The sequence below is a fragment of the Panthera tigris genome, chromosome B3 (genome assembly GCF_018350195.1).
Source record: "Panthera tigris isolate Pti1 chromosome B3, P.tigris_Pti1_mat1.1, whole genome shotgun sequence".
Taxonomy (NCBI): domain Eukaryota; kingdom Metazoa; phylum Chordata; class Mammalia; order Carnivora; family Felidae; genus Panthera; species Panthera tigris.
In genome coordinates this window covers 29,703,505-29,730,887 of record NC_056665.1, presented here as the reverse complement: position 1 = coordinate 29,730,887, position 27,383 = coordinate 29,703,505, and the positions used below count along the sequence as shown (strand labels likewise).

Genomic DNA, 27,383 nt, shown 5'->3' with positions numbered 1-27,383 from the left:
AGTTATGGAGGTTCCCATTGAGGGCATTAGGGATAGTGAAAATGCTGCCTTAGGAAAACATTTTAGTAAAAATTGTGCATCCTGTCAAGGTTTGGGGAACAGTGAAGAAGAAGTTAGCTTTCCCAGCAAAGAGCAGGGAAATGTTTATGTTCCCACTCCCGTGTAGAAAAAGGAGACTTCATATTTTCCTGTGTATTCTTCATTTAACCCTCTCATCTGTTTTTCTGTCTTGATCTCTGTTCTACACACTTAGTTTTCCAGGGCATCATACACCAGTTTAGTTGTGTAGTAGGCTCAATTAATACCATTGTCTTTTTAATGTGTTTTTAGCTGGGTATATGGAGAGTTTTAAAACCTAAGTAGTGTATCTCATATCTTTGTAACCCCAAAGCCCATTTTAGATGTTACTGTTCTGCAGTGGGTGGAAAATCCTGGACCATGCGTCATCTGTGTTCCTTCCTGGTAATATGGTAACTTGCCGGTAAACAGTACTCTAGGGAAAAATTGTGACCTGATTATGTTTTCACCCAGCAACAACCAGAAAAAAGATGAAAAATTTTTCTTTTTTCTCTGTTAATTTAATCTGTTGTATGTCTTGAATTGACAGACCAACTTCTTTGGCATGGGAAGTAAAGAAGATGTCTCCAGGACGTCATGTGATTCCAAGTCCATCAACAGATAGAATAAGTGTAACATCAAATGCTCGAAGAAGTTTAAATTTTGGGTGAGACAAACTCAAAAAAGCCTACTAAGGCTTACATTATAGTAAATTATTTTCTGTGAATAATACAGTATTATACAACTGGTATTTCACTTAAAAAAATCCATGTATATGTTTGTGTATATGTTTGAAATTATTTGAATCAAAGTTTAAAAAATCCAGTAAAGTTTAACTTTTAGAAGATTTTATAAAATGTAATATATTCAAATATAATTAGGATCCAAAAATTAAAACTCATGAACATATTTCATGCTAAATGATTCATAACATGAACTGGCAATTTCTTTATAACAAAAGATCTAGATGTATATCATAAACTATGTTACTGTCATGAAATTACATCTTTATGCACTGTAATCCCATCAGTGCAGTTTTATAATTGTTATTTTATGCAGTTATATTTTAAATCAATAGAAGAAAAGTTATAAAGAAAGAAGACATATATTTTTTTGTATTTATTACCTATGTAGTTACTTTTGTTAGTGCTCTTTATATCTTAATGTGGATTCAGGTTACTGTCTATTTTTCTTTCATTTTGGCCTGAAGGACCCCCTTTAGTAGTTTTTCTCAGTTTTTATTTTGAAACTATCTTAATTTGTCCTTTAGTTTTAGAAGGATAGTTTTGTAGTGCATAGAATTCTTGGTTGAAAATCTTTTTCTTTCGGGACTTTGAATATGTTCTTTGATAGTGTCTATGTCAATATATTGACAAATTAGTGTACATTTATATTATTAAATGATAAGAGTTTCAAAATAAAATATTTAAGTTATATATGTATATTTTTTAAAAGTCCCCATTTAACTGAAATTTTCTTTAACTGAATGAATGAGAGCTTTTATATCATCCCTTTTCCCATACAATATATTATATTAAATTAATGAAGTATTAGACCAACATAAATTTTTAAATATATTTGACTTAAATTGTTATTGTATGGTACTCTATATATGTGGATACACACACACACACACACACACACACACACACACACAATTAAAATTTAAATATATTAAGCATATATTTAAAATTTTAACTTTTGGGGGGAAAAGTCAAGCAGTTTTAGGGTGCCTAGGTGGCTCAGTCGGTTAAATGCCTGGCTTTCACTCAGGTAATGATCTAGTGGTTTGTGAGTTCGAGCCCTGAGTCAGGGTCTGTGCTGATAGCTTGGAACCTGGAGCCTGCTTGGGATTCTCTCTCTCCCTCTCTCTCTCTGCCCCTCCCCTGCTTGTGCGCGCGCGCTCTCTCTCTCTCTCTCTCTCTCTCTCAAAAAAAAAAAAATTAAAAAAAAAGAAACAGTTTTGAAATGTGTTAATTTATTTAAATAGACATGACATAAATAGTGATAGTGACATTTATATAGCAAATCAGTAGGGAGTAAAATGTTGCACTGATTTTTTTTTTTTCTTCTTCAGATATAGGGGAGAAAGAGAGTATATAAGCAGGGGAGGGACAGAGAGAGAGGGAGGGACAGAATCTTAAGGCTCCATGCTCACTGTGGAGCCCAATGCAGGGCTCAATGTCACCACTGTAAGATCATGACCTGAGCCGATATCAAGAGTTGGATGCTTAACTGACTGAGTACCCATGTGTCCCCTACATTGCTTTTTTATTTGGAAACATTTCAGGTTCTTTTTTTTTTAATCAGGCGTATTCCATTTCTTTTTTATTGACTGCATAATATTTCATCATATATATTTTTTTCACTTTTTAAATTTTTTCTCAAATTTTTTATTTTTTATAATGTAAATATTTAATATGTAAATATTAAATACCACACTACTGCACAAGCAATGGGCCAAATGAGAAATCAAATGGCAAATCAAAATATGTCTCAAAGAAAAAGAAAATCCAATATTCCAAAACCTATGGGATGCAGCAAAAGCAGATGTTAGAGCGAAATTTATGCTATAAATGTTTGTGTTAAGAGAAAAGGTTGAAAGAAGAAATATTACACCACAAGGAACTAGAAAAAGAAGAAACTTAGTCAAAATTTACTAGAGGAAGGAAATAACAAAAATCAGAAATAAATAAAACAGAGACCAGAATAATATTAAGTATGTATTTAAAGTTTAAAAAATTTTAACTTTTACATTTGATTTAATAATGCAGAATTTTCTCCATAGGGGTTCACCTGGCACAGTAGCTGCTCCCCGTCTGGCTCCCACAGGTGTCAGCTGGGCTGACAAGGTAAAGGCTCATCACACAGGCTCCCCTGCTTCTTCAGATGTATCACCTGCCCAGTCTTGTCCACCAATAACAGTGCAGAAGACTTCCCGCAAAAATGGCAAGTGACATTGAATCAACCTTTTTATGTGGTAGATAGGTGGAAGGCTATGGAATTTTACTTATTTTATTTAAAACTGGTGCTAATAGTATTGCATATTTACCTTTTGTATCATTTATGTGATATAATTTGCTTTGAAATTATCTTAAAATAATAAAATAATCTTTTGTAGATCATTCTAATCTCAGGTTTGCTCTGTGTAAACTTGAAGGAGAGTGATTCTTTAAAAAAAAATTTTTTTTTAGTGTTTATTTTTGAGGGAGAGAGAGAGAGACTGAGTGCGAGTGGGGCAAGGGCACTCTAGAGAGGGAGACACAGAATCCGAAGCATGCTCCAGGCTCTGAGCTGTCAGCACAGAGCTTGATGTGGAGCTACAACTTACGAGCCATGAGATCATGACCTGAGCTGAAGTTGGACACTTAACTGACTGAGCCACCCAGGCACCCCAAAAGAGAGTGATTCTTTTGCTAATTCATTTGTAAGATCCTTTATAACTCTTTTGACTTAAATAGAAAAAAAAATGACTACTAGTTCATTCCCTAGGCAGTATACTCTTTTTGTGTCACTACTTCATTTCATTAATATTTGAATACTGTTTTAGTACTAAAAATGATATTCTTATCTTTGCTTACACATTTGTTTTCTATGCCATCAGAATAATTAAGGGGCACAAATAAATGTAAGGACTGTTATTCCATGGACCTGCTTATCCCATAAGAATTTCCTTCATGGACTTTGACAAAAGTGGTGTTTGTACTTTATCATACAAAACCTAGAGTATACAGTGCAGAAGCAGAGGTCATGGGAAGCTATTTTAAGAAGAAACTAGAGTCAGCCTTGATTTGGGAAGATCAATGTTGATACAATGGGGAGGATAGGCACCATGAGGGATGACTGGGGACTAGGGAGTAAGATGTCTGTTTACTTTTAAAGTTTTTATTTATTTATTTTGAGAGAGAGAGAGAGAGTGAGAATACATGTACGCTCACATGGGGAAGGAGTAGAGAGAGAGGGAGAAAGAGAATCCCAAGCAGGCTTCGTGCCATCAGTGTAGAACTCGATTCAGGGCTTGATTTCACGAACCGGGAGATCGTGACCTGAGCCGTGATCAAAAGCCAGACACTTAACCAACTGAGCCACCCAGGGGCCCCTGGGATTGAGATTCTTATTAATCAGAAAGAGAAGTAATGAAAATGAGAAATATATCAGATCTAACTGGAATCTCTTTTGGAACACAAACATTATCTTCTCTCTTTTAACTGAAAGTAGTCTGAACTTAGAACATAAAAAATAAAAACTGGTTGTTTAATGTAAAAAAAAAAAAAGATCTTCCTTCATAAAGCCTTTTTATTTAGACATCAAGAATGAATTTTTTTTTTAATTTTAAACATTTACTAAGTAAGTTGTGCTAAACTTCTGATATATAGAAATGTATATCCACATAACTATATATATACACACATATAAATTATATCAATAGTAATATTTTGAGCTTTACCTATGAAATTAATTTTATTTTTGGTCAAATATTTCATCTGTATAATAAACCTAATCTGTTCATCAGAACCTTAAATCCATCTGAGGTAAGGAATATAATCCTGGGTAGGACTTGGATATGGTAGTGGAATGGTCAGAACTGCCCCTAGCCCATACAGAATGCCTTGGTACAGTTTAGAAAAGGGAGTCTGAGTGGATACAGTCATACACCCATAAACTTGGCTTGGTGAGTAGAGCCTGGCAGGATTTCAGCTCTCACTGTCTCAGCCCAGTGCCCTTATGCAGGGCATAACCTGCATATAGGTGGCAGTCCTGGAAGGAGCTGCTCAGTGGTAGAGTGAGCAGAAAGTGGTGATCAGGCCACCCTTATACTGCTTTACTCCTGTCTGAAAAAAGATTGATTCAGTTTGGCTGAGTTTGGTCAGGTAGGGGGTCCCTTCTGCTCCTTCAAGCCACTTCTGTTGATTTGGTTGAAGAGGGAGATCTCCTTGAAATGGAAGAAGATCATTTTCATGTTCAGGTGTGCACATGGCTATGCAGCATCCAAGTGGTTTTTCAGGGCCTAATCTTAAGAAATAACCCATGGTTCATTTGTGATTTCTAAAAATTATGCTGTCAAGCTGACAGTAGGTGAGCTGTAATTTCTCTCTTTAACTGTCCTTAACCTTTAAGTACAAACCATAAGGAAGGCCTGTTCTAAAACTACTAAGATGAATTCATCACTAGGAGTGGGAGATCAAACCATTGCTCTTGGAGCCTTGTCTTGACTGCCTTTAACCCCGGGTATGTGGAGAGGCTGAGGGGAGAAGAGAGGAGCCAGTGGGCAATCTCTAGGCCATGCTCTCACCTTAGGCACGTGGGCCAGAGGCTCAGGGTGGTGGACTTCTCCAGCCAACCCCTTGGCAAGGCAGGTGCCCTAGGTCTACGTCTACCAGGCTGTTGCCGAGGGCTCCACCGGGTCCTCCCACTCTATCTGCTACTTCAGGGCAGCCACGAGGCCATTGGGCCCAGGGACGTACTCGTGCCTGGGCTGCCCCCTCCTCCAACCTCGAGTGAAGTTTTTGTGTATCTATAGAGGCTTGGATTTTAGAATAATACTAAGTAATCGTGAATTTGTGTTATAAGTTAAGGAGTAACTTCAGAATACTGCTTTCTCCTTTCTTTAGTGAAAGATCCCTTTGGAGCTTCTTGGTTCAGAAAGAAATGTTTTATTGGACATAGCAAAGGCATTGCCACCTTTGCATTATGGATATTCTTTTTTCCATTTTTGTCTCAGTAAGGTGTGTTGACCTATTCAAATAATACTTCTTACTCTTACCCAGTATGTTGCCTTTGGTTTCTCTATACAGACTGAGTACTAGTAATGGTAGTAGTAGTAGTAGAAAATTGAGAGTAGTCATGAGTTCTTTCTTCTAGGAGAAGGTAGGAAAATGTGGGATCATCAAGTTTAGTTTTTGTATTGTGAAAGAGTCTGAGAAAAATGTGTTGCATCATAATTGGAAAAAATATCTTAAAAGAATCATGATATTGGCATATATGATGGTTTTGTTTAAAGCATTACTCTCAGATTACTCTCATAAATATAAGTGTGACTTATTTGGTTGAGATGAAATGAAAGATCTTGATTATAACTAGGCTTAAAGTATCCATGTTCATATATAAGCAAATTTTGTTTTTGACTACTTTGGTCTCGGGGTTTGGGGTTTTGATGCACTTTTATGAAAGTGAATTATGGTGCATATAATTTTTTTTCTTTTCATGTGTTTACCATTTTAAATGTCTTATTTGATGAAACATCTGTGCAAGTCACTGTTTTTTAATGGGTTGTCTTTTTCTTATTGAGATATGAGAATTATTTTTTTTTGGTTATTTTATTTTATTTTATTTTTCTCAACAGAATAATTTTATTTTTTTAAATTTACATCCAAATTAGCATGTAGTGCAACAATGATTTCAGGAGTAGATTCCTTAATGCCCCTTGCCCATTTAGCCTATCCCCTCTCCCACAACCCCTCCAGTAACCTTCTGTTTATTCTCCATATTTATGAGTCTCTTATGTTTTGTCCCTCTCCCTGTTTTTATATCATTTTTGTTTCCCTTCCCTTATGTTCATCTGTTTTGTCTCTTAAAGTCCTCATATGAATGAAGTCATGATTTTTGTCTTTCTCTAATTTCACTTAGCATAATACCCTCCAGTTCCATCCACGTAACTGCAAATGGCAAGATTTCATTCTTTTTGATTGCCAAATAATACTCCATTGAATATATATACACCACATCTTCTTTGTCCATTCATCCATCGATGAACATTTGGGCTCTTTCCATAGTTTGGCTATTGTTGATAGTGCTGCTATAAACATGGGAGTGCATGTGTCTCTTCAAAACAGCACACCTGTATCCCTTGGATAAATGCCTAGTAGTGCAATTGCTGGGTCATAGGGTAGTTCTATTTTTAGTTTTTTGAGGAACCTCCATATTGTTTTCCAGAGTGGCTGCACCAGTTTGCATTCCCACCAACAATGCAAAAGAGATCCTCTTTCTCCGCATCCTCACCAACATCTGTTGTTACCTGAGTTGTTAATGTGAGCCATTTTGACAGGTGTGAGGTGGTATCTCATTGTGGTTTAGATTTGTATTTCCCTGATGATGAGTGATGTTGAGCATTTTTTCATGTGTCAGTTGGCCATCTGGATGTCTTCTTTGGAGAAGTGTCTATTCACTTCTTTTGCCCATTTCTTCACTGGATTATTTGTTTTTTGGGTGTTGAGTTTGATAAGCTCTTTATAGATTTTGGATACTAACCCTTTATGTGATATGTCATTTGAAGCTATCTTCTCCCATTCTGTTGGTTGCCTTTTAGTTTTGCTGATTGCTTCCTTTGCTGTGCAGAAGCTTTTTATTTTGATAAGGTCCCAGTAGTTCATTTTTGCTTTTGTTTCCCTTGCCGCTGGAGACGTGTTGAGTAAGAAGTTGCTGCGGGCAAGATCAAAGAGGTTTTTGCCTGCTTCCTTCTCAAGGATTTTGATGGCTTCCTGTCTTACATTTAGGTCTTTCGTTCATTTTGAGTTTATTTTTGTGTATGGTGTAAGAAAGTGGTCCAGGTTCATTCTTCTGCATGTCGCTATCCAGTTTTCCCAGCACCAGTTGCTGAAGAGACTGTCTTTATTCCATTGAATATTCTTTCCTGCTTTGTCAAAGACTAGTTGGCTATACGTTTGTGGGTCCATTTCTGGGTTTTCTCTTCTGTTCCATTGATCTGAGTGTGTGTTCTTGTGCCAGTACCATACTGTCTTAATGATTACAGCTTTGTAATATAGCTTGAAGTCCGGGTTTGTGATGCCTGCTGCTTTGGTTTTCTTTTTCAAGATTGCTTTGACTATTTGGGGTCTTTTCTGGTTCCATAAAAATTTTAGGATTATTTGTTCTAGCTCTGTGAAGAATGCTGGTGTTATTTTGATAGGGATTGCATTGAATATGTAGATTGCTTTGGGTAGTATTGACATTTTAACAATATTTGTTCTTCCTATCCAGGAGCATGGAATCTTTTTCCATTTTTTTGTGTCTTCTTCAATTTCTTTCATAAGCTTTCTATAGTTTTCAGTGTGTAGATTTTTCACCTCTTTGGTTAGATTTATTCCTAGGTATTTTATGGTTTTTGGTGCAACTGTAAATGGGATCAATTCCCTGATGTCTCTTTCTGTTGCTTTATTGTTGGTGTATGGGAAGGCAACTGATTTCTGTGCATTGATTTTATATCCTGCAACTTTACTGAATTCATGAATCAGTTCTAGCAGGGTTTCTTTTGTGTGGAATCTTCAGGGTTTTCTATATAGAGTATCATGTCATCTGCGAAGAGCAAATGTTTGACCTCCTCCTGGCCAATTTGGATGCCTTTTATTTCTTTGTGTTGTCTGCTTACAGAGGCTAAGGCTTCCAATACTATGTTGAATAACAATGGCGAGAGTGGACATCCCTGTCTTGTTCCTGACCTTAGGGGGAAAGCTCTCAGTTTTTCCCCATTGAGGATGATATTAGCGTTGGGTTGTTCATATGTGGCTTTTATGATCTTGAGGTATGATCCTTCTATCCCTACTTTCTTGAGGGTTTTTATCAAGAAAGGATGCTGTATTTTGTCAAATGTTTTCTCTGCATCTCTTGAGAGGATCATATGGTTCTTGTCCTTTCTTTTATTGATGTGACGAATCACGTTAATTGTTTTGCGGATATTGAAGCAGCCCTGCATCCTGGGTATAAATCCCACTTGGTCGTGGTGAATAATTTTTTTGATGTATTGTTGGATCCACTTGGTTAATATCTTGTTGAGGATTTTTGCATCCATGTTCATCAGGGAAATTGGTCTGTAGTTCTCCTTTTTAGTGGGGTCTCTGTCTGGTTTTGGAATCAAGGTAATGCTGGCTTCATAGACAGAGTTTGGAAGTTTTCCTTCCATTTCTGTTTTTTGGAACAGCTTCAAGAGAATAGGTGTTAATTCTTCCTTAAACGTTTGGTAGAATTCCCCTGGAAAGCCATCTGCCCCTGGTCTCTTGTTTTTTGGGAGATTTTTGATTATTGATTCGATTTCCTTACTGATTATAGGACTGTCCAAATTTTCTATTTCTTCCTGTTTTAGTTTTGGTAGTGTATATGTTTCTAGGAATTTGTCCATTTCTTCCAGATTGCCCATTTTATTGGCATATAATTTCTCATAATATTCTCTTATTATTGTTTTTATTTCTGCTGTGTTGTGATCTCTCCTCTTTCATTCTTAATTATTTATTTGGGTCCTTTCCTTTTTCTTTTTGATCAAATTGGCTAGTGGTTTATCAGTTTTGTTAATTCTTTCAAAGAACCAGCTTCTGGTTTCATTGATCTGTTCTGTTTTTTTGGTTTCGATAGCATTAATTTCTGCTCTAATCTTTATTATTTCTTGTCTTCTGCTGGTTTTGGGTTTTATTTGCTGTTCTTTTTCCAGCTCTTTAAGGTGTAAGGTTAGGTTGTGTGTCTGAGATCTTTCTTCCTTCTTTAGGAAGACCTGGATTGCTATATCCTTTCCTCTTATGACTGCCTTTGCTGCGTCCCAGAGGTTTTGGGTTGTGGTGTTAGCATTTTCTTTGGCTTCCATATACTTTTAAATTTCCTCTTTAACTTCTTTGTTAGCCCATTCATTCTTCAGTAGGATGTTCTTCAGTCTCCAAGTATTTGTTACCTTTCCAAATTTTTTCTTGTGGTTGATTTCGAGGTTCATAGCATTGTGATCTGAACATATGCACGGTATGATCTCGATCTTTTTGTACTTGCTGGGGGCTGATTTGTGTCCCAGGATGTGGTGTATTGTGGAGAACGTTCCATGTGCACTGGAGAAGAATGTATATTCTGCTGCTTTAAGATGAAATGTTCTGAATATATCTGTTAAGTCCATCTGGTCCAGTTTGTCATTCAAAGCCATTGTTTCCTTGTTGATTTTTGATTAGATGATCTGTCCATTGCTGTGAGTGGGGTGTTAAAGCCTCCTACTATTACAGTATTACTATCATTGAGTTTATGTTTGTGATTAATTGATTTATATATTTGGGTGGTTCCACATTTGGTGCATGTTTAGAATTTTTAGGTCTTCTTGGTGGATAGACCCCTTAATTATGATATAATGCCCCTCTTCATCTCTTGATACAGTCTTTATTTTAAAGTCTAGATTGTCTGATGTAAGTGTGGCTACTCAGGCTTTCTTGTGTTGACCATTAGCATGATAGATGGTTCTCCATCCCTTTACTTTCAATATGAAGGTGTCTTTAGGTCTAAAGTGGGTGTCTTATAAACAGCATATAGATGGGTCTTGTTTGTTATCCATTCTGTTACCCTATGTCTTTTGTTTGGAGCATTGAGTCCATTGACATTTAGAGTGAGTACTGAGAGATGTGAATTTATTGCCATTATGTGGCTTGTAGAGTTGGAGTTTCTGGTGGTGTTCTTTGGTCCTTTCTAATCTTTGTTGCTTTTGGTATTTTATACACACACACACACACACACACACACACACATATATATAAAATATTTTTTTAAAATCTTTTCTCCCCACAGAGAGTCCCCCTTAACATTTCTGGCAGGGCTGGTTTAGTGGTCACAAACTCCTTCAATTTTTGTTTTTCTGGGAAACTTTTTATCTCTCCTATTTTGAATGACAGCCTTGCTGGATAAAGAATTCTTGGCTGCATATTTTTCTGATTCAGCACATTGAATATATCCTGCCACTCCTATCTGGCTTGCCAAGTTTCTGTGGATAGGTCTGCTGCAAACCTGATCTGTCTTCCCTTGTAGGTTAGGGACTTTTTTTCCCTTGCTGCTTTGATGATTCTCTCCTTGCCTGAGTATTTTGTGAATTTGACTATGATATGCCTTACTGATGGTCGGTTTTTGTTGAATCTAATGGGAGTTTTCTGTGCTTCTTGGATTTTGATGTCTGTGTCTTTCCCCAGGTTAGGAAAGTTTTCTGCTCTGATTTGCTCACATAAACCTTCTACCCCTATTTCTCTCTCTTCTTCTTCTGGCACCCCTATGATTCTGAGGTTGTTCCTTTTTAATGAGTCACTGATTTCTCTAATTCTTAAATCATGCTCTTTTGCCTTAATCTCCCTCCTTTTTTCTGCTTGGTTATTCTCCATAAGTTTGTCCTCTATATCGCTGATTCTCTGTTCTGCCTCATCCATCCTTGCTGCCGCAGCATCCATTCATGATTGCAGCTCAGTTATAGCATTTTTTATTTCATCCTGACTAGTTTTTACTTCCTTTATCTCTGCAGAAAGGGATTCTAATCTATTTTTGACTCCAGCTAGTATTCTTATTACCGTGATTCTAAATTCTGGTTCAGACATCTTGCTTGTATATGTGTCGGTTAAGTCCCTGGCTGTCATTTTTTCATGCTCTTTCTTTTGGGGTGAATTCCTTTGTTTCGTCACTGAAGGGAGAAAAGGAATCAATGAGGTAGAAAACATTAAAATAAAAAAATTAAAATGAAAAAATATTAAAATTCAAAAATTAAAAACACAGACACAAAAAAATCGAATAAATGATGCTACATTCTAGGTGTGTTTTGGTCTGGGTGTTGAAAGTGGCTTGATAGATTAGAGAAAAAAGGGGAAAGAAGAAGAAAAAAGGAAATCGTTTGAAAATTTGACAAAATGAATACACTGAAGCAGACTAAAATGAAATGATGGAAGTAAACCAGAATTTGAAAAAATTTACACAAAAGTAAAAAATATAGTAGAAAAAAATTAAAGAAAAATATTTTCAATAAAAATGAAAAATAAAGATGAATTTTTTCTGTTTCTGTATTCAAGAAAAAGAAATGAAAAAGATAAAAAGAAAAAAAGGAAATTGTTTGAAAATTTGAAAAAAGGAAAACATTGAAGTAGACTAAAATAAAATGATGCAAGTAAAATAGAATTTCAAAAAACTTACACAAAAGTAAAAAATATAGTAGAAAAATTGAAAAAATATTTTTAATAACAATTGAAAATAAAAATGAATTTTTTCTTTTTCTCAAGAAAAATAAAAGAAATGAAAAAAAGAAAGAAAATTGAATAGATGGACCTGCTAACAGATTGAAATATGACTGAAATTACTTTGTTTACCCCTAGAAGTTAGATTCTGAATCTCTTTATAGTCCATAAACTAAAGGCGGTGAGACTTGTGTTCTTGATGAGCAAGTTTGGCTGAGCGGGTTAGTTAAACGGCTCTGTTCTCCACTAGGTGGCGCTGGTAGCCTGCTGCGGTGGATTGTTGTGGCGCTTGTAGGTGCATATGCCCATGTGTGGGAGTGGTGAAAATTGTGTCACCCAGCTACCCAGTCTTTAGTATCAGAACTCTGTTCTCTCCAGTCAGCAATTGTGCACCTGTCCTTTGTCTTCAGCTTTTAGCTACTCCCCTCTTTTATACTGTCTGTGACCAAGCCCCAGGTAGTACCTCTTTCCTGAGTTTTGTTTCAGTTACAGCTGTTTTCCCCAGCCCCTTACTTCTGAGGGACTGCAGCTTTGACTCGTTGTTCCCCTCTGTGGGAGGGTCTCACCGAGCAATGGCCAAATGCCGGCTGTACCCAGGAAAGTTTGTGGGTACTGTGCTGCTGCTGAGGCCCAGAGATTGCGGCCAGGTGCTAGCCCGCCCCAGAATAAGTTTGCAAGATAGTGTAGCAGCAACGTTTCAGGGGTTATGGAATATCACAACACACATCTGGCACCAGGCTTCACCCTTAACGACCTTATTCCAGCGCCAGCAAATGTGGCCATTCTCTGCGGTCTGCTGGGCCCAGGTTGCCTTACAGCTTCTACCAAATGTCCTTCCAGCAGTGGAACTGCTTCTCCCTGTGTGGCCCGAGAACCTCCCTCACCCCACTCTGCTCTTGGGGATTCACCCTTCCCACCAGAGCACCGCCAGGTATCGAGCTGTGGAGTTGCAGTCTCTGCACTCCCCTGTTTGCAGTCTTAATGGAATTTAAACCCTTTCCTTTCTCCTTTCTCCCTTTTTAGTTCAGTCCCTGCGCCTGTTTCCAATTTTCCACTTTCTCTCCAGCTGCTTTTGGGGAGGGTGCTTTTCCCATATTCTCCCCACCATCTCCGTCCTCTCTCTGCACGCAAAAGCACCTCCCTGCCCTCCACGGCTTCTCTCTCCTCACGTTCACCTCTCCCCGCTGTGTACCTGCTGAATTCTGTGGTTCAGGTTGTGCAGATTGTTGTGTTAATCCTCAGATCAGTTTTGTAAGTGTATACGATGGTTTAACGTTGGTCTGGCTGTATTTCATGTATGCGAGACACACAAAAAACTTCCACGCTGTTCTGCCATCTTGACTCCCTCCCTTAAGTAATTTATAATAGCAGTAGCTTATAGTATTGAAATTTGTAATGATAGCTTATAAAAATGATTTTTGTTAAAGGTGATAGAGCACATACATTTACTTTTTTCTTTCCCTAACCTCAACTAAAATGATATAGAAAGATTTACTGTTTATTTATTTTTGAAAGAGAGACAGAACTCAAGCGAGAGTGGGGCAGAAGGAGAGAGACAGAATTGGAAGCAGGCTTCAGGCTATGAGCTGTCAGCATAGAGCCTGACGTGGGGCTTGAACTCATGAACCATGAGATCATGACCTGACCTGAAGTCAGATGCATAACCAACTGAAACACCTAGGCACCCCTAAAGGAATTTAAAAATAAGACTTAAGGGAGAATAGATAGGAGAAGAGTTAATGAACACATTTTTGGAAGTTAGAAAGTAGAAAGACATATTCTAGTTTCAAATGTTAGTGGTGACATTTGAGTGAATTAGGTGAATCCTGGACCCAGCGAGTGGGCAAAACTGTAATGCAATCCAGTTTGCTTCAGAGAACTCCCAAACGAGTAGGAAATTCCAGAGCAGGTATGTCTGGAAGTGAGGGTAAAGGTAGGGATTATATGTTAATCATCCCAAATTCTCCCCACTTGCCTTCAGCTATGAGTAGCAGGATTACTGTATTTCCCTCACCCCAGCAGAACATTGGAGGTTATTTCTGTATAGAACGTAAAAGAGATGGTATCTTACTGAGGGATACCAGGCAGATACAAAAGTTGGGAGTGCTGTATTGATAACAAGGAGATTAAGTGAAAGACTGTAAAGATAGTGTTTAGATGTGCCTCATCCTTGCATCTACTTCAAGCCTTCTTCTCTCTCCCACTGAACTACCAGGTTTGCAGATCAAGAGAAAACACACCTGAGGAACAAATCCAGAACCAGTGTAGATAATGAGATAATTGGTCTTGATGTTGACATGTAATTGGATGAGTGTCTGGTAGTCTCACAAGACTTTGGAAATCTGAAGCCAGATTGTGGACTACAGTAGATTGTCTGCAAATATGGGTGCCAGCAGTTTCTCCCATTCCTATGCATACATGCCACTCCCACTGTCAAGTGGTAGAGTCTGTTTCCCCTCCCCTTGAATCTTAAGTTTGTCCTGTGACTTCATATGATTAATAGAATGTGACTGATGTGATTGGTTAAGTTCCCAGCCTAGCCTGTACAAGGCCTTGCGCTTACCATTATCATTTTCTCCTGTGGAAGTCAGCTGCCATGTAAGGAAGCCCAGGATAGGCCATTGAATAATGAGAGACTATGTGAAGAGAAAGAGGTGATGAGAAGGAGAAGTAGCTATCTCCACCAACACATGGTACCAAGACTTTAATTTAGGCATGTTGGTGAAGCCATCATGAACATTCTGGCCATATTTGAACCACTCTAGCTGACATCATGTGGAGATGAGAGGAGACCTCCCTCCACTGAACACTCCTCAGATTTCTGACTCAAAAGTTATATGGTTAGTGTTTTAAGATCCTAGGTTTTGGGCTTCTTATATAAAAATAGATAATGGGAATATCCAATATTTGAGTAACAGGAGTTTTAGAAAAAGAGAGAAAGAAAGGAAATTATGAAATTATTAAAGGAAATTTACTTTAACAGAAGGATATGTTTCTTCTTATAGTATAATTATGTAGAAGTATAATTGCTTCTGCTAAACTATCACTAGAAGCCACAAGAAAATTGAACAATGTCTTCAAAATTATGAAGGAAAATGATTTCTATTTTTTTAATGTATTTATTTTTAGAGAGAGAGCACAAGCAGAGGGGGGGAGCAGAGAGAGACAGAGGGAGAGAAAGAATCCCAAGCAGGCCCCATGCTGTGAGCACAGAGCCCGATGCAGGGCTCAATCCCAGAAACCTTGAGATCATGACCTGAGCCAAAATCAAGAGTCAGATGCTCAAATTACTGAGCCACCCAGGCGCCCCTGAAGGAAAATGATTTCTAATCTAAAATAGTGTGTTCAAATTATCTGTTAAATGTGAAAGTAGGCCAAAGATATTTTCCTTCATGCAAGATCTCAAAAAAAATTTTTTTTTACCTCCATGGACCCAATCAGTGCTGGACGGAGCCAGCCCAGAAGAGAGGCCAAAGTAATACTCTATGGTGCTGATGCCACTATGATAGCTGTGTACCAGTTGTAGGGAGCAACCAATCCAGATTTGTGATGGTCCCAGTTCTCCGGAAGAGAGGAATCCAGGAAGACAAATGAAATTCTTAAAACATCTGATGTATTTGCACACATCAATAAGATATTTAAAATTTAGGAGAGTTGGGGTTGAATTAATTCAGAGTGTAGTAGAAAATATTGAGGCTAAATAATGGAGCAAAACGAAATAGGAAATAGGAAAGTTCATAGAGGCACATAAGAGGCACAACTGTAAATCGAGTCTATGAAGGGATAGAGTGAATGGTGCAAAGGTAACGTTTGAAAAGATAAACCCTAAGAATTTCCCCAAACTGTTGAAAGACATCAAGTCTCATATTTAAGAAGCACTGTGAACTCCCAAGCAGAAAAAACAGAAAACAAATCTCATTAGGTGTAATATAGTAAAAATACTAAAAATCAAAGAAAGAGAAAATCTTTACAAGTAGAGCCAAAAAAAAAAAAAAAAAAAGAAAAAGAAAAAAAGAAAAGAAAAAAAAGTGAGCGTGAGAGAGAGAGACTATAGTTGACCCTTGAACTACCCTTGAAAATCCATGTATAACCTTTGTCTTCCCCAGGACATAACTATGCATAGCCTGTTGTTGACTAGAAGCTTTAAAACATAACTAGTCAATGAACACATATTTTGTATATGTGTTACATACTGTATTCTTCTAATAAAGTAAGCTACAAAAAGGAATGTTATTAGGATCATAAGAACAGATTAACTCATAGTACTATACTGTATTTTTCAAAAGAAATCCTTGTATAAGCATACCCACACAGTTTAAACTAATGTTGTCCAAAGGTTAACCCTATTTTCGAAGGAGCAAGAGTAAGTTGATACCTAATGGAAGCCAGATGACCATGGAATGACATCTTTCAGGTGCTGAAGAAAATAACTGACAAGAAAGAATTCTGTATCCAGCAAAAAAAGTAAAGGTGAAATAAAGACAATTCAAGACAAATAAAAATTGAGAGAATTTGTAATCAGTAGAATTATACTACAAGAAGTACTACAGACATTTTTGTAGGTTGAAGGAAAAAGATTCCAAATTCAGACCCAGAAATGCATGAAGGAATGAAGAACACCAGAAGAGTAAACATGTGGAGTACATTAAATATTTAGTATTGACTGTGTGAAACATAATGTCTTTAGAAGCTTGAAATACATATGAGATGAGACTTTCTGACAATAGTCCAAGAGACAAGAGAAGAATAAATGGAGATTATATTTTCTAGGGTCCTGGCATTGTCTTTGAAGTTACAAAAATACTAACTTGTGTTAGATATTATAAGTCAAGGATGTATTTGTGAATTCAAGAAAACCACAGAGAAGAGTAAAGGAATATTCAACTAATAAAACCATTGTGATTAATGCAAAAGAGGCCAAGAAAGGAAAAAAAAATCATAAAACAGATGAAACAAATGAAAACCAAATTATAACGTGATAGAAGTAAATGCAAATATATCCATTCTTAAATTAAAGGTAAATGGTCTAAATATTAAAATTTAAGAACAAAGATTACAATTGCATTAAACAAAGCCCAACTGTATCCGCTTAAAGGGATATACTTTCAGTATGAAGATAGAAAAGTCAGAAAAAAAGGGGGAAAAGATAGTCTATGGATATCCCATTCAGATCAAAGGTGGCATTGCTTTAGTATCAGACAAAATGTATACAGTAACCAAGAAACATTTTAAGGAGAAATCTTTTTTCATTATTAAAAGATTATTTTAACAGAATGGGAAAATAATTCTAAATTTATATGTAACATATCTTTAAAGCATATAGAGCAAAACTGACAGAATTGAAAAAAATGGAAGAATCTAGACTCATACTTGGAAATTTTAACATAACTGTCTCAATGACTGGTAGTACAAGAAGACAAAAATCAATCAAGATATACAATATCTAAACAATATGATTAATGAACTTGATATAATTGATATGTCTAACAAATAATGCTATTCTTTTCCATTTTATTTCCTTTTGATGCATCAACGTAGAAACATTTTACCGATCCTCTGTTCTGTGTGTCTAACCCATATTTTCTTAAATATATTAATAATAGCTATTCTGAAAAGTCTGAGTCTGAAAAGTAAAATATCTGAACTACCTGTGGCTATGTTACCTTAAAAATATTTTGGGGGAGTTTTCAGTTATTTGACCCTTGTTTTGATTCCTCATAATATTTAAGTGAATGTTTAACATGGTATATTTAAAATTATAGAGGCTCCTTTCAAAAGTACTGTTGTTTTTTTTCTTCTGGCAAGAAGATAGAGTATAAGCAATACACCATAATCCTTTAAGGTTTGGTTTGAGGTTTTATTAAAGTTGATGTGTTTCAGTTTTGTCCTTATTCCTTTTGGGGTCTTACCTGAAAATCTGGGGTGTTTGCCAAGGCTACTACATTCCCGAATTCCTCAGCACTCCACAATTGCTAGAATATCTGCTTAGCTCATTAGCATCCCAGCTGCTGCTTTTTGCTGGGTGTCTTGGAGTCTTGCCTTGTATATGCAAAGCTTAGTAGCTGTCAGACTTCTAAAGGGAAGATTAAATGCAGGTTTTTTGGGCTCATTTTCTTGCAGTTCCTCCCTCTCTAAGATTTTTGCCCTTAAGGTCTCAGTTGTTTTAGACTCATTGAATTCCATTATCTGTTTCAGCCAGACAGGACTGCTGGTTTCTGCTAGGACTCACTTTCCCTGTACTGTGAATTTGAAATGTCTTCAGGGAAAAATTCTAGGGTGAATGTGATCTCATGTTGTCCTTCTCTTTCCTCAAGAATTGTAGTTCCTTAAAATCTTGCCTACTTTGGTTGCTTTCCAGTGCCTTTAAATGGTTCAGTTATATAGTTTGTCTAGCTTTCATAGCTGTGTTTGGCACGAAGAGGATTAATTTTGATGTAGGCTACTTTGTCCTGGTAGTAACTTGTAAGTCCAAATAAAGATCCAAACACACATGGAACATTTACCAAAATTGAAACATGCAAAGCCATTAAACAAATTTCAAAAATTGAGATGATTGAACTCTTTTTGTCTTGTTGAACACAGCGGAATTATGTTAGAAATCAATTAAAAAAGATAGCCATATACTTCAACAAATGGTGTTGGGAAAGCTGGACAGCAAATTGCAGAAGAATGAAACTGGACCACTTTCTTATACCATACACAAAGGTAAACTCAAAATGAATGAAAGACCTATATGTAAGACAGGAAACCATCAAAATCCTAGAGGAGAAAACAAGCAAGAATCTCTTTGACTTTGGCCACAGCAACTTATTTGACATGTTTTCTGAATCAAGGGAAACAGAAGCAAACATGAACTACTGGGACCTCATCAGTAAAAGGCTTCTACACATTGAAGGAAATGATCAATAAAACTAAAATACAACTGATGGAATGGGAGAAGAGATTTGCAAATGACATATCAGATAAAGAGTTAGTATCCAAAATCTATACAGAACTTATCAAACTCAACACCCAAAAAAATAAATAATCCAGTGAAGAAATGGGCAGAAGACATGAATGACACTTTTCCAAAGAAGGCATCCAGATGGCTAACAGACACATGCAAAGATGCTCAACATCACTCATCATCAATGAAATACACTTGTCAGAATGGCTAAAGTTAACAACTCAGGAAACAATAGATGTTGGGGAAGAGGCAGGGAAAGGGGAACACTTTTGCACTGTTTGTGGGAATGAAAACTGGTTTAGCTACTCTGGAAAACAGTATGGCATTTCCTCAGAAAGTTAAAGATAGAACTACCATACAACCCAAGCAATTGAACTACTAGGAATTTATCCAAAGGATACAAAAATGCCGCTTTGAAGGGGCACATGCACCCCAATGTTTATAGCAGCACTACCAACAGTAGCCAAATTATGGAAAGAGTCCACATGTCCAGTGACTGATGGATGGATGAAAAATATGTGGTATATATACACAACGGAATATTACTCAGCTATCAAAAAAAATGAAATCTTGCCATTTGCAACAACATATATGGAACTAGAGTGTATTACAGTAAGTGAAATAAATTAGAGAAAGACCTATGATTTTACTCATATGGAATTTAAGAAACAAAACAGATTAACATAGGGGAGGGGAAGAAAAAAATGAAGTAAGATAAAAACAGAGAGGGAAGCAAACCATAAGAGACTTAAATATAGAGAACAAACCGAGGGTTGCTGGAGGGGAGATGGGTAGGGGGGATGGGCTAAATGGGTGATGGGCATTAAGGAAGGCACTTGTTGGGATGAGCGCTGGGTGTTATATGTAAGTGATGAATCACTAAATTATCCTCTTGAAACCAGTACTACACTATATGTTAACTACTTGAATTTAGATTTAAAGAAGTAAAAAGATAGCCATATAAATCTCAGATTTTTGAAATTTTGGAATATATTTCTGAATAATCCATGAGTCAGACAAGAAATCACCATGAAAATTAGAAAATGAAAATGCATATTTAAAATCTTATGGGTTTAAGGTTAATGCTGTGCTCTGAGAAAAATTTCTAGCCTCAATTGCATATATTAGAAAAGAAGAAAACCTAAAATCCACATTTTTTGCCTGTCTCCAGAAGTTAGAAAAGAACAGGTTAAATCCAAGGAACATAAAAAGAAAGGAAAAGATATAGGTGATAACTGAGAAAATCAACAGAGCCAAAAGATAATCTTTCATATAGACTAACAAAATTTCTAATACTGATAAAAAAAGAGGAGACAAAGCATAATACCAAGGTATTACATAAGACTATTGGTAGAAATCCCATGAATATTAAGAAGATAATAGGATATGATGAACAATATTATATACTAAATTTAGAAACTTAGAAGAAATTGACAAATTTCTTGAAAAACACTATGTAAGCAAACTTACATGGCGAGAATTAGAAAAACGTGAAGGAACTTAGTAATTTTTTTTTAAATGTGAGTCTATAATTAAACATTTTTTTGCAAAGAAAATTCCTGGTCAAGATGGCTTCACCTATGAATTCTTCCAAATGTTTAAGGTAAAAATAACAGTAATCACATAGAAACTCTTACTGAAAATGAAAAAATGGAGCTTGTTTTATGATGCCAGCATAACCTGAATGTCAAAACCTAGCAAGGATATTATAAAATAGAACATTTTCTCTTAAACACTGATATAAAAATTATAAACAAAATATTAGTGAATTAAATATAGTGATAAACAAAAATGATAACACATCAGTCAGATGGGAATAAATCTGGTGCTTTTCAATTATTGGTTATATTAATTTGTATTTAGTGCTACTTTATTAATGACATTTATAAAATTTTTAAAAATGTACAAGTTCTTGGGTGTAAGAACTATGATAATGAAATACAGTTTTAAATTTTGTGTACTTCTAAGATTATTCTGAATGTTTAGACACTCTGACATTTTAATTACATAATTTGATATTTTCAATAAGCATTCTTCATTATGGGAATGGTTTTTCAATATAGTTTTTATTGAAAGTTCCTTAAGAAGGTAATTTGTTCATAGCTAATTTCTTAGAGTCTAAGAGACCTATGTTATAGTTTCTATTTTGATATACTCCTCTTTGACTTGCTTCAATCATTTTGCTTTTTTTTTTTAATTACATGACAGTGTTTGTGTTGGCCATCATACTGGTTATGGAGTAGGTCCAAGTGTTAAGCAGTATTTCTATAAGGAAACTTTGAAAGAGGAGTGTTTTTCTTTCCTTTAAAAAGTGAAGTTATTAATCATACTGCTCCTAAGGGTGAGCCTGTTAAATTAACTGGAAACTAAACTCTTTTATTAAGCTTAATTTTGGTATGTGTGATTTTTATTAGGTTGATTATATATATTTTTAATTTATATATATATATATATATATACACGTATATGTATATACACATATATATATATTTAAAAGACAAATGTAATGAGAAATTTTTGAAAGTTAAATATGGAAGAAAATTGATCTCAGATTGGGTAGGATATGATTTAATTTTAATTTAATTTAATTTTAATTAATAATATTTTATTGTTTACCATAATGATATTGTTATATTTCTTAAAAAGTCCTTTTAAAGACACATACTGAATATTTGCAGGAGAAATGATAATGATGTATAGGATTTGTTTTAAAATCTTTCAGAAGAAACAATAGGGAAGGGGAACTATATGAAATAAGAGTGGCAGAATACTGATAATTATTGAAGCTGGATAATTGTAACATGGGGTTCATAATACTATTTTATCTATATTGTGTATTTTAAAATCCTCATGATAAAAAGTTAAAAAAGCACAAGACAAATTTAAATGTAGTTTTCCCTTAGAGATTTCAAAGTGTAGACCTTTGAAAGAAAAAGTTATAGGTCTTTTTTTCTTTTTATTTTAAAATATACAGTACTAATATAGTCACTGCATTTTATTAAAATTTTTTTAATGTTTATTTATTTTGAGAGAGAGGTGAGCACAGGGAGGGGCCAAGAGAGGCAAAGAGAGAGAGAATCCCAAGGAGGCTCTGCACTGTCAGTGTGGAGCTTGACGTGGGGCTTGGACCCGTGAACCATGAGATCGTGACCTGAGCCAAAACCAAGAGTCAGACACTCAACTGACCGAGTCATCCAGGTATCCCAACAGTCATTGTATTTAAAAAAATAGGATAATGAGTTATTCCCAGTTATAAGAACCAGTATTTTGTAAGTATTTTTTTTCCCTTGAAATAATATTCCTTTCCTTTAGTGAATCATTTGGTGGTATGGTCTTGATACTCATAAAAAATGTAGTTTTCATAGTGATGTAAGTTTTTAGTTTTACAGAAATAAGTCTGAGAAATCAGCTTACTTTTTCCTATTAAATTTTTTGCTTTTAATTCTTATACCAAATTTGTTAAGATAAAATTCATATCATTCAATTCATCTATTTATAATTCATCTATTGTTAGTATATTAACACATATAGTACCATAATCACAGTCAATGATAGAACATTTTCATCACCTCAAAAATGTATGTCTTGGCAATGATTTTTTGGATTTGACACCAAAGAAAAGCAACAAAAGCAAAAAACAAGTGGGACTACATCAAACTACAGAGTTCTGTACAGCAAAGGAAACCATCAACAAAATGAGGAGGTAACCTATAGAATGGGAGAAAATACTTGTAAATCATGTATTGGATTGGGGTTAATATCCAAAATATATAAAGAACTCATACAACTCTTTAGCAAAAAACAAACAATGTAATTAAAAAATTGGCAGAGGATCTGAATAGACACTTTTCCAAAAAAGTATCCAACTAGCCTCAGGTACCTGAAAAAGTGCTCAACATCATTAATCATTAGGGAAAGGCAAATCAAAACCACAATGAGATATGACCTTACATCTGTCAGAATGGTTGTCATCAAATAGACAGATAACAAATGTTGGAGAGAATGTGGAGGAAAGGGAACTTTTGTACAGTGTTGATGGGGATGTAAATTGGTATAGCCACTATGGAAAACAGTATGGAGATTCTTCAGAAAATTAAAATAGAATTGCCATATGATCCTGCAATCCCACCTCTGGGTGTGTATCCAAAAGAAATGAAAATACTAACATACCTGCTCCTTGTTCGTAGCAACATTATGTACAATAGCCAAAACATAGAAACAACTTAAGTGTCTATTGGTCAATGAGTGGATAAAGAATATGTGGTGTATATATATTTGAACATTGCTAAGAGAGTAAATCTTAGAAGTTCTTATCTCAAGAAAAAACATTTGTTAACTGTGTGAAGTGTTGTATATTGACTAAACTTACTTTGGTAATCCTTTCCTGATATATGCATATATCAAACAATATGTTGTACACCTTGAACTAATATGATGTTATATGTCAGTTATATCTCAGTACAACTGGAAAGATAAAAAAGAAATCTCATATCCTTTACTTAACACCCTTCTAACCCTGCATCTCCCCATCCATTATTAGTATGTAATACTGTGATTATATTGTATATAACCATTCTGATAGGTATAGAGTGATATCTCATTGTGGTTTTTAATTTGCATTTCACTAATGGCTAATGATGTTGAATGTCTTTTGTTTACTTCTTTGCCAATTGTATATACCCTTCATTGTAGTGTTTCTTCACATCTTTTGCCCATTTTCTAGTTGGATTGTCTGTAATACTACTGTTGAATTTTCAGAGTTCTTTATATATTCTAGACATCATTGGGTATTTCCTACAAGTCTGTTGTTTATCTTTTCATTGTCTTCATAGAGTCTTTTGCAGGGGAAAATTTTTCAATTTTGATGAGGTTTGTGAGGCTTTCCTATGGATCATGCTTTTGGTGTCAAGTGTAAGAACTCATTGTCTAGCCATATGTTTGAAAGATTTCTTGTTTTTTTTTTTTCTTCCTAGGTTTTATAGTTTTACATCTTAAATTAGTGATGCTTTTTGACTGAATTTTGGGTGAAGTGTGAGTTTTAGATGGAGGTTTACTTTTTTGCCTTGGATGTCTTGTTACTACCACCATTTGTTGGAATTTCTCTTGAAATTTTATCAAAAATCAGTTGGACATATTTGTGTGGATGTATTTCTGGGTTTTAAAGTAGTCTATTTCATTGATCTGTGTGTCTGTTGTTCCACCCATACTGTACTTTCTTGATTAATCTCACTCTGTGGTAAGCCTTAAAACATTGAATAGAGTGATTACTTTTAATTTATTCTTTTTTTAAAAAATTGTTTTTAGCTCTTTTAGGTTTTATGTCTTTCTATATAAATTTTAGAGTAAGCTTTTCTAATGTTCAAAAAAATGTTACTGGTATTTTGATAGAAATTACATTATGCTGTTGATCGTTTTAGAGAGAATTGACACTTACGATGCTGGATTTTCTAATCATTTTTTAATGAACATGGTATGTCTTTCAATTTATTAGGTCTTCTCTTTTTTTAATCAGCCTTTTGTAGTTTTTAGGATACATATTCTGTACCTTTTTTCTTAGACTTATTACTAAATATTTTATTTTCTTTAGTGTAATCATAAATTGTTTCAAATTTGTTTTCACATGTTCACTGTTAGTCTGTATAAATGCAGTGCATTTGTGCATTGACTTGTATCCTGCAACATTACTGAATTTATGTAATAATTCTGGAATTTTTATGTAATTCCTTGGGATATTCTATGTAGACAATCATGTCATCTGAAAACAGGGACAGTTTTATTTCTTCTTTTCCTTCCCCCCCATCCCCACATCCCATGCCTTTTTGCACTGTGTAGGACTTCTGGTACTATGTTGAAGAAGCATGGTGAGAGGAAGCATCCTTTTCTTGTTCTAGATCATGGGGAAAATTATTCATTCATTCTTGCACCATTGAGTATATGTTAGCTATAGGTTTTTTGTCGATGCTTTTTATTGAGTTAAGTTCCCCTATATTATAGCTTAATACATTTTTCTCAAGAATGGATATTGGATTTTGTGAAGTACTTTTTCTGCATCAGTTGATAGGATCATATGATTTTACTTGTATAGTCAGTGGACCAGTAGTGAATTACGTTGATTTTTTTTGAATGTTGAACCAGGTTTGCATACTTGTAATTAATTCTACTTGGTCATGGTTTGTAATTCTTTTTATACATTGCTGGATTTGATATGCTGATATTTTGTTGAAGATTTTTATATCTAAATTCATGAGAAATATTGTTATTTAGTTTTATTTTTATGTACTGTCTTTGTGTGTTTTTGTACCAAGGTAAAACTGGCCTTGGTACTTGGGAGGTGTTCTCTCCTCTCCTATTTTCTGGAATAGTTGTGTAAAATTTTTAAATCCTGTTAAAAGTGTTGCATAGAATTTGCCAGAGAAACCATCTGGGCCTGGAGGTTTTCAGTGGGGAACTTTTAAAAAGTACAAATTGAATTCTTTAATAATCATGAGACTATTCAGATAGTCTGTTTTCATTTTGGTTGAGTTTTATAGTTTGTGTTTCTTATAGAATTGGTTTATTAAACTTTATTTTATAGAATGAATATGGTCTGTGATACTGAATGTTCTGTATATATTTGAAAAAAAAAGCATTTTACTGTTGTTGAATGGACTGTTTTGTGTATGCTATTATATCAAGTTGGTTGATTGTATGTTCAATTTTTCTATATACTTGCTGATTTTCTATCTAGTTCTATCAGTCCCTGGGAGGGAGTTAGAAGTCCACATTTGTAATTGTGCATCTTTCTCTTTCTCATTTCATCCTTACAAGTTTTTTTGCTGTGTATCTTGAGTTTATATTGTTCGGTGTATACATACTTAGGGGTATATATCTTCACTGTGCAATGCTTTTATCGTTATATAATATGTTTTTGTTTCTTTAGTAATTTCTTGCTCTGAAGTCTACTTTATCTGATAATAATATATCTACTCCTGCTTTCCTCAGTATTTGCATGGTGTGTCTTTCTCACTTTGAACTTACGTATGACCTTGTATTTAGGTGAATACAAGTATTTAAGTGAATTTCTTGTAGATAACCTAGAGTTCAATTGTATTTTTATTTTTTTTTAATATTTATTTGAGACACAGAGCACAAGTGAGGGAGGGGCAGAGAGAGAGGGACAGAGGATCCACAGCAGGCTCTGTGCTGACATACAGTCAAATGTATGGTATTAGTACTAGGATAGAGGAAAGAACTTGGACTTTTGAGGTAGGCCTATGTTTGGATTCTGAAAGATGGGGGTGGAGGGCAGTTTTTATGTAACCACTGGGACATGAACACCAGAACCAATTTGCCTAAACTTGCATCTTGGCTTTACCTTTACTGGGTGTGTGACCTTGGGGAAATTTCTTATCCTCTCTTTGTCTCATTATTTTCAATGATAAATGGGGTAAGTGAAATGACAAATGATAAATTTTATCAATGATAAAATTGGGGTGATAGTATTGGTATTACAGGGTTGTTGTGGAGATTAAGAGTTACAATATGTAGACACTTGGAACAGTGCTAGCACACAGTACACACTATATAAATGTTTATTATTACTTTCTGACTCTGTGGCCTATGTCAGTCTTAATCTGAATCTCAGTTTTGTCATTTGTAAAACATGGAAAATCATACCAACCCCACAGTGTACTTGTATTAGACATTACATATGCACATACACACACTGCATCTTGTATAGTTAGTGTCATGTTTATATATTAGTTACACCTAATACGAATTTGATTGGAAAAAGTTTTTATTTTATAGGTTTTGAAAATTTTTATCATCTAAAGAAATCTTGATTTATTTCCTTCCCTCAATTGCATAGAACGGAAAGATGCTGAAGGATGGGAGACTGTTCAGAGGGGAAGGCCTGTTCGCTCACGATCAACAGCAGTGATGACAAAAGTTTCAGTAGCAACAGAAACATTAAGGTCAAAGGATGACAGTGATAAAGAAAATATACAACTTTTACCTGATGAAAGCATTGAGAAAGGTGAATTTGATGGAGATGGACCTTCTAATACTATAGAATCTCGGTCCAAAGACTCATTACACTCTTGTGACCATCCTCTTGCTGAAAGAACCCAGGTAGTACATTCTGAAAATCCTTTTACTACATTTTTATAAGGGATATGTCTATGCCGGAATGTCTTATTTTCCTGTTTTATTTTTAACTTTTTATTGTAAAAAAATTCAGATCTCCAGAAGAGTTGCAAGAATGAACAATGAACTCTCCTATACTCTTTACCTAGATTCAGAGACTAACATTTGCCTCATTTTTTCTTTTTTCTTCTTTATTCATACTTACATGTCACACACATGTATACTAAACAATATGCAAACACCATAACCATTTACCTGCATTATAGCATGTATCTACAAAGAATAAAGAAACCCTTAACCATTTTAATTATAAA

At 35.1% G+C, this 27,383-nt stretch overlaps 1 protein-coding gene across 7 annotated transcripts in view; it reads left to right on the top strand.

The window, feature by feature from the left end:
• The window catches only part of SCAPER (S-phase cyclin A associated protein in the ER), a 549,552-nt gene that overhangs the window by 121,036 nt on the left and 401,133 nt on the right, over positions 1–27,383 (top strand). For all 7 annotated transcript variants that reach the window (XM_042988321.1, XM_042988320.1, XM_042988324.1 and 4 more), the window contains 3 exons: positions 608–724; positions 2,846–3,006; positions 26,792–27,054. In XM_042988321.1, the coding sequence (XP_042844255.1) occupies positions 608–724; positions 2,846–3,006; positions 26,792–27,054 (541 nt within the window). The remainder of the gene's footprint in view (positions 1–607; positions 725–2,845; positions 3,007–26,791; positions 27,055–27,383) is intronic.